We start from the raw sequence: 13,256 nt of genomic DNA on the forward strand, positions 1-13,256 counted from the left end.
ATACCATGGCATCTGGTGTCGGGGCTTCAGTGTGTGAAGGTGGGAGCAGGGGACACACACACGCAGCCCACAGAAGTAGCTGACTGATGGCTAGAAAGGAATCTCGGCCCCTGTGGAGGGCCAGCCACTCTCTGAGGTCTTGCTGGGGAGACAGCGCGGCTGCTGCTTGCTCAGTTCTTAACCTGTCCTTTGACTCCACCCCAACAACAGCCAGCATCTTTAGACCAAAGAACATCTTTTCTAGCTATTGTGAATTACTCTCATAAATATTTAGTTTGGATTTTACTTGATAGCCAGATTTTACAGCCAGAACATTTTTCTTTCCCAAAAGAGAACTGAAATTTTTCAACTGCTTAAGAAAATTCCCTTGGTCTTCTAACTCCTCAGGGTATAAATGCTCCTAAAATTTCAGTTTTCTGGTAGATGCTGGTTTTTATTATCAGTCTTGAGCATTTAAGGTTTTTAGTAGTCAACCAGAAAGTTTTCAGTTATTGGTAAATGTCTACGTCCTCATTCAGTGATACTTGTTAGTGATCTACAGAATTTGATAAAGTACTAATTCCGTATAATTTATAAAATCTGAAGCTACCTAGTTTTTTATTTAAAAAAAAATGACTTGTCTCTTGACCTGGAACAGACTGTAAGGAAGCCAGAGCCAGCCCAAATATTTACTAGTAATTTCAGAGACATATTTGCATAAAGGTGTGGACTAGTATTTCTAGCCAACAAGAATATAATACAACCAGTTTCTTTTATTTTTTAACTGACATTATCGTCAGTTTAAGATGTGTTAATTTCTGGTGCACAGATTAGTGACTTGGCATCAGTTTCTTCTGTCTGTTCAAACTACACGTAGGCTAAGCATTGAAATTCATTTTGTGGATTAAATTATGTTTGAAATTTAGATAAATCTAACACTGGTTCCCACCTTTTTTAAAAATTCTCATCTTTTTAATTATCTAAATATAAATTAATCAGATTAGCATGATTAACTGTTTGACAGTTAATGGTTTTCAAAGCAGAACATGAGGCTGTTCAGTAAGCATTCTTTTAAAAAAAATTAACATTGATCTATCAGCATCCTGATATTATAACTGTAATATATATGATGATAATATCACTATTGAATTTGTTAAATGTAGTAACTCACTTCTCATTTGGCTTTCAGCATTTATATCCATAGGTTAATGAAACTTCACATAAATATTAGTATTAGTTTGCCTGACTTACAAGGGGGACCTTCAAACAATGCAAGGCCATGTTGTGTATACCTTTGGGTACCCAGTAGTGGGGTTCAGTTGACTTCCAGTACTCCCCAGGGGAAAGTGCATGCCCCATGTCCCACATATTAGGTGTTACCGAGCTCTTTTCTGTAATAGGTATTCTTGGTAAGTTCACAGCCTTCGTGTTTAGCAACAGCATCTGTCTCACTGATGTGCACAACCGCTGGCTTCTTAGAATTAGCCCAGCATCCTCCAGCTCGGTAGGTTGGTCTCTCGGGTTCCCTTACACACCCCGAGGGAGAAGGGAGGCCAGGCAGCTCTGTACCTCTGTCAGGAACTGGGAGTCGAGGCTGAGTGGGCACCTCAGTTAGTTTAACAACTAAGTTAAACTAAGTCGAGGCTGAGTTAGTTTAACAATTAACCTCCTCTTCCTAAGAGTAACAGAAAGCTGCCTTTCACACCCCTGGTAACTGTTTTCTTTAGAGTTAGGACGTGACAGAATCATTATAAAGGCAGCGAATGACCTTTCAAACAAACAAAAGCGCACTACATACAATTTTGAAATAAAAAGACACTGTAAGTTAGAGGTGTACCAACAGCAACCTGGAAGGTCACAGAAACATTCCCACCAAAGCAGGTATTAGAGGGAACACCAGACTGAATCTGTGAGTGCTCTCGGTGGGCAGCTGTGAGAGATCTACTTTTGAGTCAGAATCACCACTTGTAGGGTGGCTGGCCCAGTCATCTGCAGTTTTAGTCGGCCAGCTCATTGGGACAGTAGAGGCTAATGACCTCTGACACCAGATTTAGGTTCAAATCCCAGCTGTGGTGTTCACCAGCTGTGTGACCTTGGGCAGGTTTCCTGACTGCTCTGGGCCTTGGTTTCTTCATCTGTACCTGTAGGGTAAGATTGTTGGGAGTTGATACTTAGAAAGTTCTTAGCACAGTGCCTGGCCCAGAGTAAGTCTTCCAGAAACATTGGCTGTTACTAAGTTTAAGTTCAACACTGAATATTCCAGGAGGTTCTGACCTATCCTCAGGATCACCCTGGATACTGATCTCCTAGAAACACAGAGAGTCTTCTGGGACATAAGTGGACACTACAGCAAGTTAATTACCTGTATTCAAGAGGTGGGGGAAGGGAAGCGACAGCAAGGATTATCCTGCAGCCTTCCTCAAATCTCGGGCTCCTGCGGGCAGTGGTTGCACGTGGGCTCATGTTCCAGGAGACGCGCATTCTGTGAGATACCAACATTTCTGCAGGATTTTGCGATAGGGCAGCTTGGGTGGTGGCAGTAGAGGTATCCTAGAACCTTATCAACAAATAGCAACAAATAGACCAGCGAGCGGTCTTCTGTTTCAGCATCACAACTCCTGAAAACCACCTGCGCTTTTTTCTTAGCCATTATTGTGATCACCTGCCAAGTTTACTTGGAGACGTACCCTACCTTTCTTCTGAATCACTGTAAGACCTAAGGCAGCCCTGCTAGATCAGGTTTGAACCCCATGCACACATACAATAAGTACCCATAATTATACTTTGCTCTTTTCATGTCTTTGGAGAAGTTTTAGGTTTAACATAAAGAAACTGTACTAACTTTTCAGCAAATTCTTCACAGGTTTAAATGAGTGCTAGATCTTTTTCTTGAAGAAAAAAAAAATCTACAACTTGTTCTGTATGTGTACTTCCTGCACCTTTATTTTCTCACTGCCGGGAAGCTTCTTCCCATCAAGACCTGCACTTCGCCATGCACAGCTTCTTTTATGACACCTGTCCCAGTCAGTCTTGAAAAGCAAGACTGAATTTTTTTCATTTTGCTATTTTAAGCTACAACTGGCCACCACAGTCATATTTATGAGACTTCATCTTAAAGCTCTCCACCCTGTACCCAGCCTAGGTATCTGAAGAACACAGAGGTCACGTCTTGCTCTCTGCCTTATTAAACATAGTGTCCCAGAATTTATTTTTTACCTGGTTGCTGTTTGAGCCTTTTTTTTTTTTTTTTTTTTTTTTTTTTGCTGGTTTACCCTCATCTTCACTGGGTTAGTCTCAAAAACAGCTTTATAAATGGAGCTGTACTGGTAGGATAAATATACATAAGTGTGTATATTAGTGTATATATATAGGCTAAATGTGCATTCAATAGAAAGTATATGTATTTATATATAAAACACATACACACTCATCAACACACAAACCTCAAATACTAACCAATTCAAAAAGGTTGGATAAATTCATGGAACCTTACAAGGACTTATGAAATGGGAGTTAAAGGTCCAGCCACACCGTGTTTTTGAAGGAAACTTTACTGAAGGAACTTTATCAGTCTGCATTCCCAGGGTCCAATGCAAGTCACTGAAAGCTACACCATGTGGTTCTGACCCTGTTGTTACCTTTTCTCATCTTTCATATTGCTGGCTTTGGGACTTATGAATGAAATTCACTGACCTGAAAGAGTTCATGACCCCCAAAATTCTTAACACATTTATGCGCAAAATCTAATCAAAGTTTGTATATTAATAGCACTTCCTTAATTTCTGTGCTGAATAATAATAATGTTGGAAGATCATCTCAATTCTCTTCTGAGTTATAAGAGTTTCCTACATTATTTGTATGTTCTAAGTTAACCATGGTTGGAGTTACATAGGTTACTACTTGGTAATTTAGAACAGAACTGTTGTAAAAGAACCATTGGTCGTTATCATGATTTGATGTTGTCTTGTTACTATAGAAGCATAGGATACAGATGAAAAACACCATTTTAAAGAAGTTGTTGGGAAATGATTAAACTAAGGCCTGTGGCTTTAACAGAGAAACAGAAGCAAGAATATGGGGCTCTGAAGTGAACAGACTGAGGTTTAATCCCAGTTCTGATTTGTTCAAACTAGCTGAGTAACCTTGGGCGAGACACTTACCCTCTCAGGGCTCTGGAGAACGGAACCAGTCATCACTGTGAAGAATTATGTATGTGTTTTCCTCCCGTTTACTTGGGGTTTTCTTCTTCCTAATGGTCACTATGTCAAGGGCACCCATTTTTATTCCTCCTCTCCTGCACCCTGATTTGATTAATCACCCTGTTCTTTGTCTAACACAGTAAATATATCCGTTCAACCACGACCTCCCATAGCACCGGGAAAAGTGCCAGGAGATAGGTTTTCATTAACTCTTGGTTGCCTGAATGAATTGGGCAACCCTTATATGTGGGTACACAGTGGTGAGCAAGGCAGGGCCCCGGGGTGGGGCGGGGAGGAAGGATGAGATGACAGTTAACAAGAAATGACAACCAAGTGTGAAGTATTAGCCTAGAGAAAGAACAGGACACTGACCTCTACCAGGGGGTGCTGGCCTCATCCAGAAAGGAGACCTCCTTGAAGAATGTGGGACCCAAGCCCTAGACCCTGCGAGATGAGAACTGGACCAACAGTGGCTCCAATCTCCCTGTTCACTTACCACTCACCACCAAAATCACACCAGTACAGCATTTGAGTACTCGGTGACACATTGTCACTGTAGTCTCACTGGACAGTCAGGTATCATCCAGCTGTTTCCTCATCTGTAAAATGAGACCTACCCTCCCTCCCTCATAAGGCAAGGTTTAGAACACTTTTAATGCCACTTAAGAATTAGATACTGTTGGTCACTCTCTCTTGCCTTCTTAAACAGCCTGCACTCTGTCTACGGAGTGTGTACCTTTACTTTAACCACCACCATCTCCCTCCCAACCCCATGTACATCTAAATAAATCTACTTTTACTCAAAAAAACAAGAAAAGAATTAGACACTATTTTAATAGTAAATACCAAGGTCGCATCTTTGTAGTAATAAAGATGGCCAAGTATGGGCAGGTCTGAAAAGATGGGTCATATAAGGTTCTTTTTCTCTGGGTTTTTTTTAAACAAGAAAGTTTGGGTACGTTGGACTACATGGTATTTACTGTAGCGGTATTCATCAAAATAGGATTCTGTGATTTGTTAAAATGTAACTTGATATCTGAAATGTCACAGCTGTGAGCAGGGAAATTAAAGAGTAGACCCGCACGATAATTTCTTAAAAGGTTCAGTTTCCTACTTGTGGTCCTTATTTTAGGGGAGGAGTGGTATCCATAAAGAAGACCAGGAAAAGCAAGTCAGAGAACCTCGCTTTGAGTTTTTCCTAAACTTTTCCTGAGCAGCCTCATTATCCTAAAGACACTGTTCTAACAGCCTTTATGAAGAAGCGATTCTTGCTCATCCAAACTACACCTTAACAAAAAATGCCTATCAAATTCCCATTTGCTTTTACACCCATTACGGCGAGATGTGTCTCACCCGGACTGTTGCCCAGTGTTCTGAGGTGAAGGAAGGAAGTTATTTTTTAAGTCATCTTTTAGGTTTGATCAAGACCGGGTTCATTTTTAAGTGAAAGTTCAGAGGCAGCGCCATCTAAATACAGCACAGCTATTTTTAGTTCATACCTTTTGGAACTGCTGTCGTCATTCATGCCTTATTTACTGCGACTGTGTTGGGTTTTTTTTTTTTTTTTTTAATATTTTTGGTAATTGGTTTTGTGAGCTAATGTATCTGTTGATATTAACATGGAAAAGTGACACTCGTTCCGTTCCGTCTCCTTTCCAGGGCCCTAATTCAGTCATGATTGTCCTTGTCATGCTGTTGAATATCGGGTTGGCCATTCTTTTTGTTCACTTTCTAACTTGATCGGAATTAAGAAAGGTAAGAACAGCCTTAATTCCTCTATAGAATCACCATCTATAACGTTCTTTTCCCATGTCCAAATTTACGTTTTTTTTTTTTTTTTCTCCTAACAACTCCGTATTGTCCTTCACTTTCACTTTGGCTGTGCCTGAATGTGATTCAACATAGTTACTTAATGAGATAACTGTTTTGACCCTTCGGTGCAGTCATGACCGCTAGTGGTGTTGGCCCACAGTTCTCTGCAGTGGTGTCGTCAGCCCTTTAAATGGTGCGCCCCAGGCAGACTCAGACACGGGGAAGGAGGCTTGGAATTAGGATGGGATCGTTGAGAGAGATGAAACTTGGAAAACCCAGCCAGAGGACCTGTGCGGTCCCCCCTGGGGATGCTTTGTGGCTTTGGGGTCCTCTGGGAGCTGAAGCACGAGGCCGTGTTGGAGAGCAAAACTTAATAATCATTCTTTTTTAAAATCTGCTGAAGCAGCCCCATCCGGCGAAGCTCTTGGCATTGGCTACTCCATCTGTCCTAGCAGAGTGTGACTAAACTGGAAATGTATGGAGCTGCATTTTTTTTTTTTTCTTGATGGAAGTCAACAGCTGCCTTACTATTTTACCATCTGACGTTTTTAGTAGGGAGCTGGGGAAACAAACGACTGCCCAAGGAATGCGGTCGGAGGATTGTGTTGCTGTGGCCGTGGTTCCAACAGTCACTCCTGTCTCGTTAGAAGAAACAGGTAGCAGCATCACTCACCAGTCTTATGCCACGACCTGCTGCTCTCACATCTCCTGGGATGTCCCAGGAGAGAACAGTTTCGTTTGCTTGTGCACGACTGTTCATTTTTGCTGTTTATTTAAATACGACGTATAGTCGTCTATGGCGTGCCGTCCTGGCTGGATGAAGCACACACGTTGCATCTCGAGGAAAAGAAGTAACAAAATTCTAGAGGAAAATGTGTTTATTTTGATAGCAATACATCATTCTTCATGTTGTTTAGTCTTCCTAAACCTGTAAAAGGCTATTTATCTTTACAATTTAGCAGTGCGAAGGCATTATACCTTCCTAAGAAATCGTTTGATTTTGAACATTTTTAACACTACTGAGATGAATTATTTATGCACTTAGGAGGTGCTAAATTTTAAAAGCTGAAAGACAACAGAATTCTAAGAAGTGTAGTCAAAACGTTGCATGGATTGCAGTAATCGGTGTTTAAAGGATTCAGTTTCATTGCTGACGTACTTCACCAACCAAATAAAATCTTGTCAGTGGCTATGTTAATTCCCATGAAAGTTAAGCAAGATGCTATTAATAACTGCTCTTCTCTTTTTTTTTTTCCAACTTAAATTTTTGTTGAATACATTCAGGTAGAGCATAAAGCTTTGTTAAATCAGTGCTTCTCGATTTAATGCCTTTCATGTTTTTCAAAGTCCTTTTGTAATTTTATTTCACATTTTAAAGGCTTAGACATTTTTGTTTTAAGTACCCGTCTTTTGCAGTCCTTTGTTTTTCTGACACAATCTGATTTTTTTGCTGTTTTGTAACTTATTATTATGCAGAAGCATGCTAATTTAGAGAAACTACATAGTCTTTATGAAAATAATTATTTAAAAAGGAAATCAGGGGAGGAACGGTATCTGTTAAATCTCTGTAAAACATTACATTGAGGAGAGGGAGCTATTCCTAAATATTTCCACTATCTGCATGGTTTAATCAGGTTCTTTTTATCTTATTTGCTACCCTTTCAATGCGGAAGAGACACCTCACATGTTAGCACAGGTGTGGACTCTGTTTTCTCACCTGCAGGGGAGTAACCCAGTGGTGTTTTTTGCAGAAGTACAATATGTTGAGAATCCTGGGTGTGACCAATATGGAATGAAGAAAGAGAGCAAATGAAAATTACAACTTGTATATTTATTTATTTTTTACATTTTGCTTTGACTTTTAAATTTAGGAAGTACGTTTTTACCCAAGAAATGTTTAAGTTCCTGTGTCAGCCCCAGTACTCCCACTGCTCCTTCCTAACCCCGTAGCTCTTTATGCTGGGAAAGCTGATTTTTTAAAAAAAAAAATAAAATAAAATATTTAATCTCAAGTGTTTATTTCAAATGTGTAACGCTTTGGAAATAATGGGTAACAGATAATAAAAGGATATGTTTATAAAGTGAGCATGTTGGTTCCATTTATAAATATATGTATGATTTATAAGCTTTTTTAAAACAAAGCTCAAATTGTTGGTATTTTTCTAAAATGTGCACAGCTGTATTTTACATGAAAGGCTCTTTCTAATGGGTTGTTATACTGTACTCTACATTTTGGACAGCACATGAAGTCTGCCAATGTACTTAATAAAACATGACTTTGTTTATTTAAAGTTTCTTGCTGTGAAAAAGAACTCCTACCTGTGAGTTCCTTTATTTATAATCCTTGAAACCAAAATGTATAATGTACAGTTTTCACAACTGTATCTGCTCTAATAAAAAAGTTGGTTATTAATAAAGCTGGTGTGTTTTGTTTTTTGTTTTTTTTTTTAGAGTAAATTACTGTCTTGAGTTCTGTGGAATTTTTTTTTGGTGGTGATGGTGTTGAAAGCTCTGCTGAAAAATTAACAGTAGAAATTGGGGGGATGTACTCAAAGAATCTGCATGGCAGAAGGTCATATTAATATCACACCATTATTTTTTTCTACATTTCTTTCATCCTGGGCCTTTCGAATCATTTTGCAAAATAGGATGCATTGCTCTGCTTAGTTGCTTCCTTAACTGTATTAGTGCTGTATCCAGGGTTTTAAGTCTTGCTCCTGTTTTTAAGGAAAACTTAAAGTTGGAGTAGGTCTCTCTCCTGCCCGGGTACATTTTTGACCCTAGTGTTCCACAGAAATGCATATGCTGCCGTGGCCTCTGCGGCTTAGGCTCAACGTGCAGCTGAATAAACCTGCTTCCACTGGAACTTCCAGCCTTTGGAGCCATCCTCAGCGCTGGCCTCAGCTAGCAAGCAGCCCACGAGGTGTAATAAAAGGACCTTCTCCAAAACAGCTTCCCAGGGAGCTGCCACGGTGCTTTTAAATTTCCGAAGTATTCAGTCCTGTTGGAGCTAAGGTACTGGAGACCCCCACGTAAATAACGCACAAAGTGATGGCCACTAGGTATTAACAGATTTATCGACTTGAATGATGAACCCCCCAGCAAATCCTAATGGAACAGAACCCAGAACAGGCTATTTTGGAGCCGGCGGGAAAAGCACAGGGTGCTAGAAAGATTATTGACTCCAGATTCGTGTCCAAACCACACGTTTTAATGGCTGAAGCCAGAGCTAGGGTGAAGACCGTGTGGCTGAGAAATCTGGAAAATATTCTACGTGCCCTTTTAATGCAAAAACTGTTTCAAGAGTTGTGGTAAAAAGCTCCCCAGGAGTACTCCCCCTGCCCCCCCGTGCGCTTGCAGCCCTCGCCCCAGCTGCGGAAGGCGGTGTAGCCGCCTCTTTCCAACTGACTAGGCAGCTGTGGATGTGGTACATTCTGCCAGTGCAGTGTGACGACTCATCCGGCTGTGTTTCATTGCCCAGGTTTATGAATTATCTGTGTCCAACATTTCCTCATCCCAGAGCACTGGAAAGCACTTTACTTTGTTGTAGTTGCTTTAGGGGTCTGATTCATGGGAGCCAAAGTAAAGAGCAGAATGGATAGAATGCAGTGAATACAGATGAGATTCTGGCCATGGTCCTGACTGACTGTGGAGTCTTCTCTAATCTGTGCCTCCTGGTCTCCTCATCTGTAAAATGGGCGTGCCCAGAGCGCTGATCTCACAGGGCAGTTCTGAGGGCGAAATGAGCTTATTTATACAAAGTGCTCAGTACAGTACCTGGTGCACTGGGACTGCCTAGTATGTGTTAGTCTTCACTAATTGGAGGAACTAGGGGAAAAATTGTAATTCCTATAAGTGTTCTCAAACATTAACAAGTATAGTAATAAGATCCCACTAAAAGCCTCTTTAATAAAGGTTAATTACACCATAGGTCATGCGATGTTCCTTCTGCAGTGGTAATCAGCCTCTCTCGCTGAGAAAGTCAAAGGCCACGCTCACAGACCTCCTTCCCTGCACTAAAATACGATTTTGTAGTGTAGAATTTGAGACATTTGGTTTACAAAGAACTTTCTCATCTTATTAGTCTTACAAGATCCCTATGAAAGATTCCCTGCCTTTAAATGACTTGCCCACGGCCATGTAGCCAAAAAGTTATAAATATTTGTATCAGAGCCCCAGAGCTGGCTAAATGTTATACTTTTTCAGTTCAGATTGTGGCTAGCATTATTCCACACTGTCACACTCATCAGCCATGAAAAGGCAGAAAATAAGATGAAATTCAAGGTAACAGTGTGGATTGAACTCAATTGTCATTAGGCTCCTCAGTTGATGTAACTGTAGCAGAATCTATCCAGAACGTCTAATCATGTACTTAAAATCCCAAATTTTAAATGTATTTAAAAGTCTCATGGCTTTTGGTAAGGTGTTTTTATGTATGGCATTTATTTTTGAACCTTAAAAAATGCTAAATATTACTAACAAAAGTTTAGCTTTTAAGTGCTGTCTTGATTGGTACTGGAGTAAGAGGCACTTTGTGAAGGAACTTGGAGGTGTGTGTGTATGTGTGTCTTTGAACCTGACCACTAGGATTAACCCAGAAATTACATAGTGCCTAGAAAGCCTAAATCTTTTAGGTCTACATCGTGATGTTCTTTTGATACTTTATCTCAGTGTTCCATAAAGCTTCCTTACTATTCTCTTGAATCCCAAGTCTGATTTAGGTAAACTATTAGTAGAACTAACACAAAAAGTGAGGGCCTGAGATTTGGTCAGCTAGTGATTGAAAAGAATTTTGAAGAAAAGGTTTGAAGGCAGAGATAAATTCAGTGGAAGATGATTATAATGTTGACATACAAGTCTTTCCTTATCCCCATCCTCTCCCCAAGCAAACTCATCTGTGAATATCAAGACCAACATTGAACATTCTAGTGGAATTTCATGGTGACATTTGCTTAAGGGAAAGCAGTGGAGGGGAGGGCTTTAGTTTCAAGACCATATCACATTCCTGCCACCTGTGGCACATATTTGGAAAAAAATCTGATAGTTAAGTATCATGTCCCTAGCAGTAAAAGCAGAAGCAAAGGTGAGAAGAAGCCAAAAGCCATCTAATTTTTTCATGTTCAATCACTTCTGACCACCAGAGCAAGTACCTAGAGGTCAGGTAACTGCTTCTGAAGCTGATAAAGGCCAAGAAGATGCTCAAATATAGCACTGTTGTGAAACTAACAGGTTCCCACCACCTGAGAACTAGACCTGGCATTTTCAGAGCAGTTTTACATCAGATAATTGGGCCAAGTACAAGTTAGGAAAGGTCAGAAACCTCCAAATCCATACAACAGTCAAAAGGATAAACAAGGATTACTTAAGTTTCTTGTTACCTATTAGTCCACTAAACCCAAGCAAGAATTTGGGAAATAATCTCAACCCAAGAAAGCACCCAGGAATGAAATGTATTTGTGCTTAAAAGGTTTGGTGTTATCTACATCCAGTTGGTTTGTCATGAGACAGTAAGTAATGGGAGGAATTCATAATTTTTTTTGATTTCTCAGAATATTTCCCAATATTTCCTTTACAATTTGGTTTCTTCTATTAGAATTCTTGTGCATAGAAATGAAATCTAGTGCATAGAAATCTTTCCATTTTTTTCTAATAATCACGTCCATCTTTTTCCCTTTTACAAAAAAGTATTATTTGCAGAAAAGATCCTAGCAGACTGTATTTTTTAGTTTTCATAGGTTCACTCAAACTTTACGATTTACCTATATTTGTGTTGATATCCTAAAGACGACCTGACTAAGTTATAAAGGAGGCACTCAAAAGGAGGCATCTATTTGCCACCCTGTCCAAGCTTTCAGGAACTGTACCATTGCCTTTGTGTTCAGTACACTCCTGAATGCCCAGCGCCCTGGAGAACCCCAAGCTCTCCATCACACCCAACCAGAGCTTGGTGCCTTGTCTGTCTCCGCACACCAGGAGCAGACTTAGACACACAGAGTGCACCAGTGCAGTTTGACTAATGTATCAGCTTCACTGAGGATAGTAATTCAAGTAGAGGAGCATAAGGCAGCCTTCATACAGGCATGACCCTTTCTCGGAAGCTGTTTTATGAAACTCGCCACCCACTTCCTTTTGAGTCATCCCCATATGCATTGGCTCAGCCAGCACCAAACATCACCTGTCCATTTCCGTACCCTCTAAGGATAGTTCTGGTGTCTATAAAATGGGAAGACTGATATCTGCCTCATAGTATTCTTGTAAGAATCAAAGTAGGCAACTTCAGTGAACTATCTGGCACCTGGGAGAGTCTGAACGTATGGTAAGTACTACTACACTTAATAGTCTCACTTTTATTAGCAATTTTGGTTATCCCTTCATCAGTAAATTTTGAGGCCCAAGATGGAGCCTCTGCTGCCAGGGGTGCCAGTTTAGCAAAACCAAACCATAGATAACTTTCTGGTATCTGCAAAGGACTCCTGGCTCTGCTTGGCCAGAAATGCGATGTACACCCTCTTGCCCCGAACAAGGCTGATGGTAGCCCCAGCCTAGTAGACCTTTTCTATTTATCTTGTCCTTGTTCTTTATTCTTTATCCTATAAAAGCTTCCTGCCTTCTGCTTGTTTTGCAAATCTCCAAAAGGATACTGTCTACTTCATAAAGTGTAAACGAAAGTTTGTATCACCTCAATTGTCTCCTCTCATTATTCTTAATGAATTCACTGAAATGAAATTTCTTTTAATTAAGTATTAGTACGCATCAGGTCCTGCCCTAAGGAATGTATTTTGCATACAGAATCAGTTCTACTTTAAACAATTAAATGAATCGCTTCTCAAAAGCAAAGGGCAATTAAAAACCAAAGATCAGAATGATCATCAGAAGGTACACTGGTGAGTACTGATGCATTTCTCATAAGCAGGTTGAGAATATTTAATAATACAGAACACTCATTATATACACTAGGTACAACTATTAATTAATGTCTATTACTCACCAAAAAAAACTATATAATAAAGAGAGAGAATTAAGTGTATGAGAAACGAGCCTGACAGAGGCTTGCCACGATGATCACACTCTTGGTGATAGGAGCGAACTTCCTGATGCTTGTAGAGCCTCAGGACTCCCACTGATGTGCAGAGGTGTGCTGATGGGCCTGGCTATTATGTTTAGTCACTGTGGTCATGAACACAGGCAGATGGCTCTGGCTTTAAATTAAAATACATTTAATCAGAAATAATAGCATGGCAAAATATCATCACATCAGACCTGCCA

At 40.1% G+C, this 13,256-nt stretch overlaps 1 protein-coding gene and 1 long non-coding RNA gene across 8 annotated transcripts in view; one reads left to right on the forward strand and one right to left on the reverse strand.

Moving 5' to 3' along the window:
* Positions 1–8,407, forward strand: part of JPH1 (junctophilin 1) — a 73,776-nt gene extending 65,369 nt beyond the window's left edge. The window contains exons 5-6 of one of the 6 annotated variants that reach the window (XM_032470242.1): positions 5,838–5,933; positions 6,394–8,407. In XM_032470242.1, the coding sequence (XP_032326133.1) occupies positions 5,838–5,918 (81 nt within the window). In that variant the 3' untranslated portion in view covers positions 5,919–5,933; positions 6,394–8,407. The other 5 variants (XM_032470241.1, XM_032470244.1, XM_032470243.1 and 2 more) reach the window with 5 other exon arrangements.
* LOC116660521 overlaps positions 1–13,256 on the reverse strand; it is a 135,363-nt gene that overhangs the window by 10,330 nt on the left and 111,777 nt on the right. The window lies entirely within an intron of this gene.

The sequence above is a fragment of the Camelus ferus genome, chromosome 29 (genome assembly GCF_009834535.1).
Source record: "Camelus ferus isolate YT-003-E chromosome 29, BCGSAC_Cfer_1.0, whole genome shotgun sequence".
Lineage (NCBI taxonomy): Eukaryota > Metazoa > Chordata > Mammalia > Artiodactyla > Camelidae > Camelus > Camelus ferus.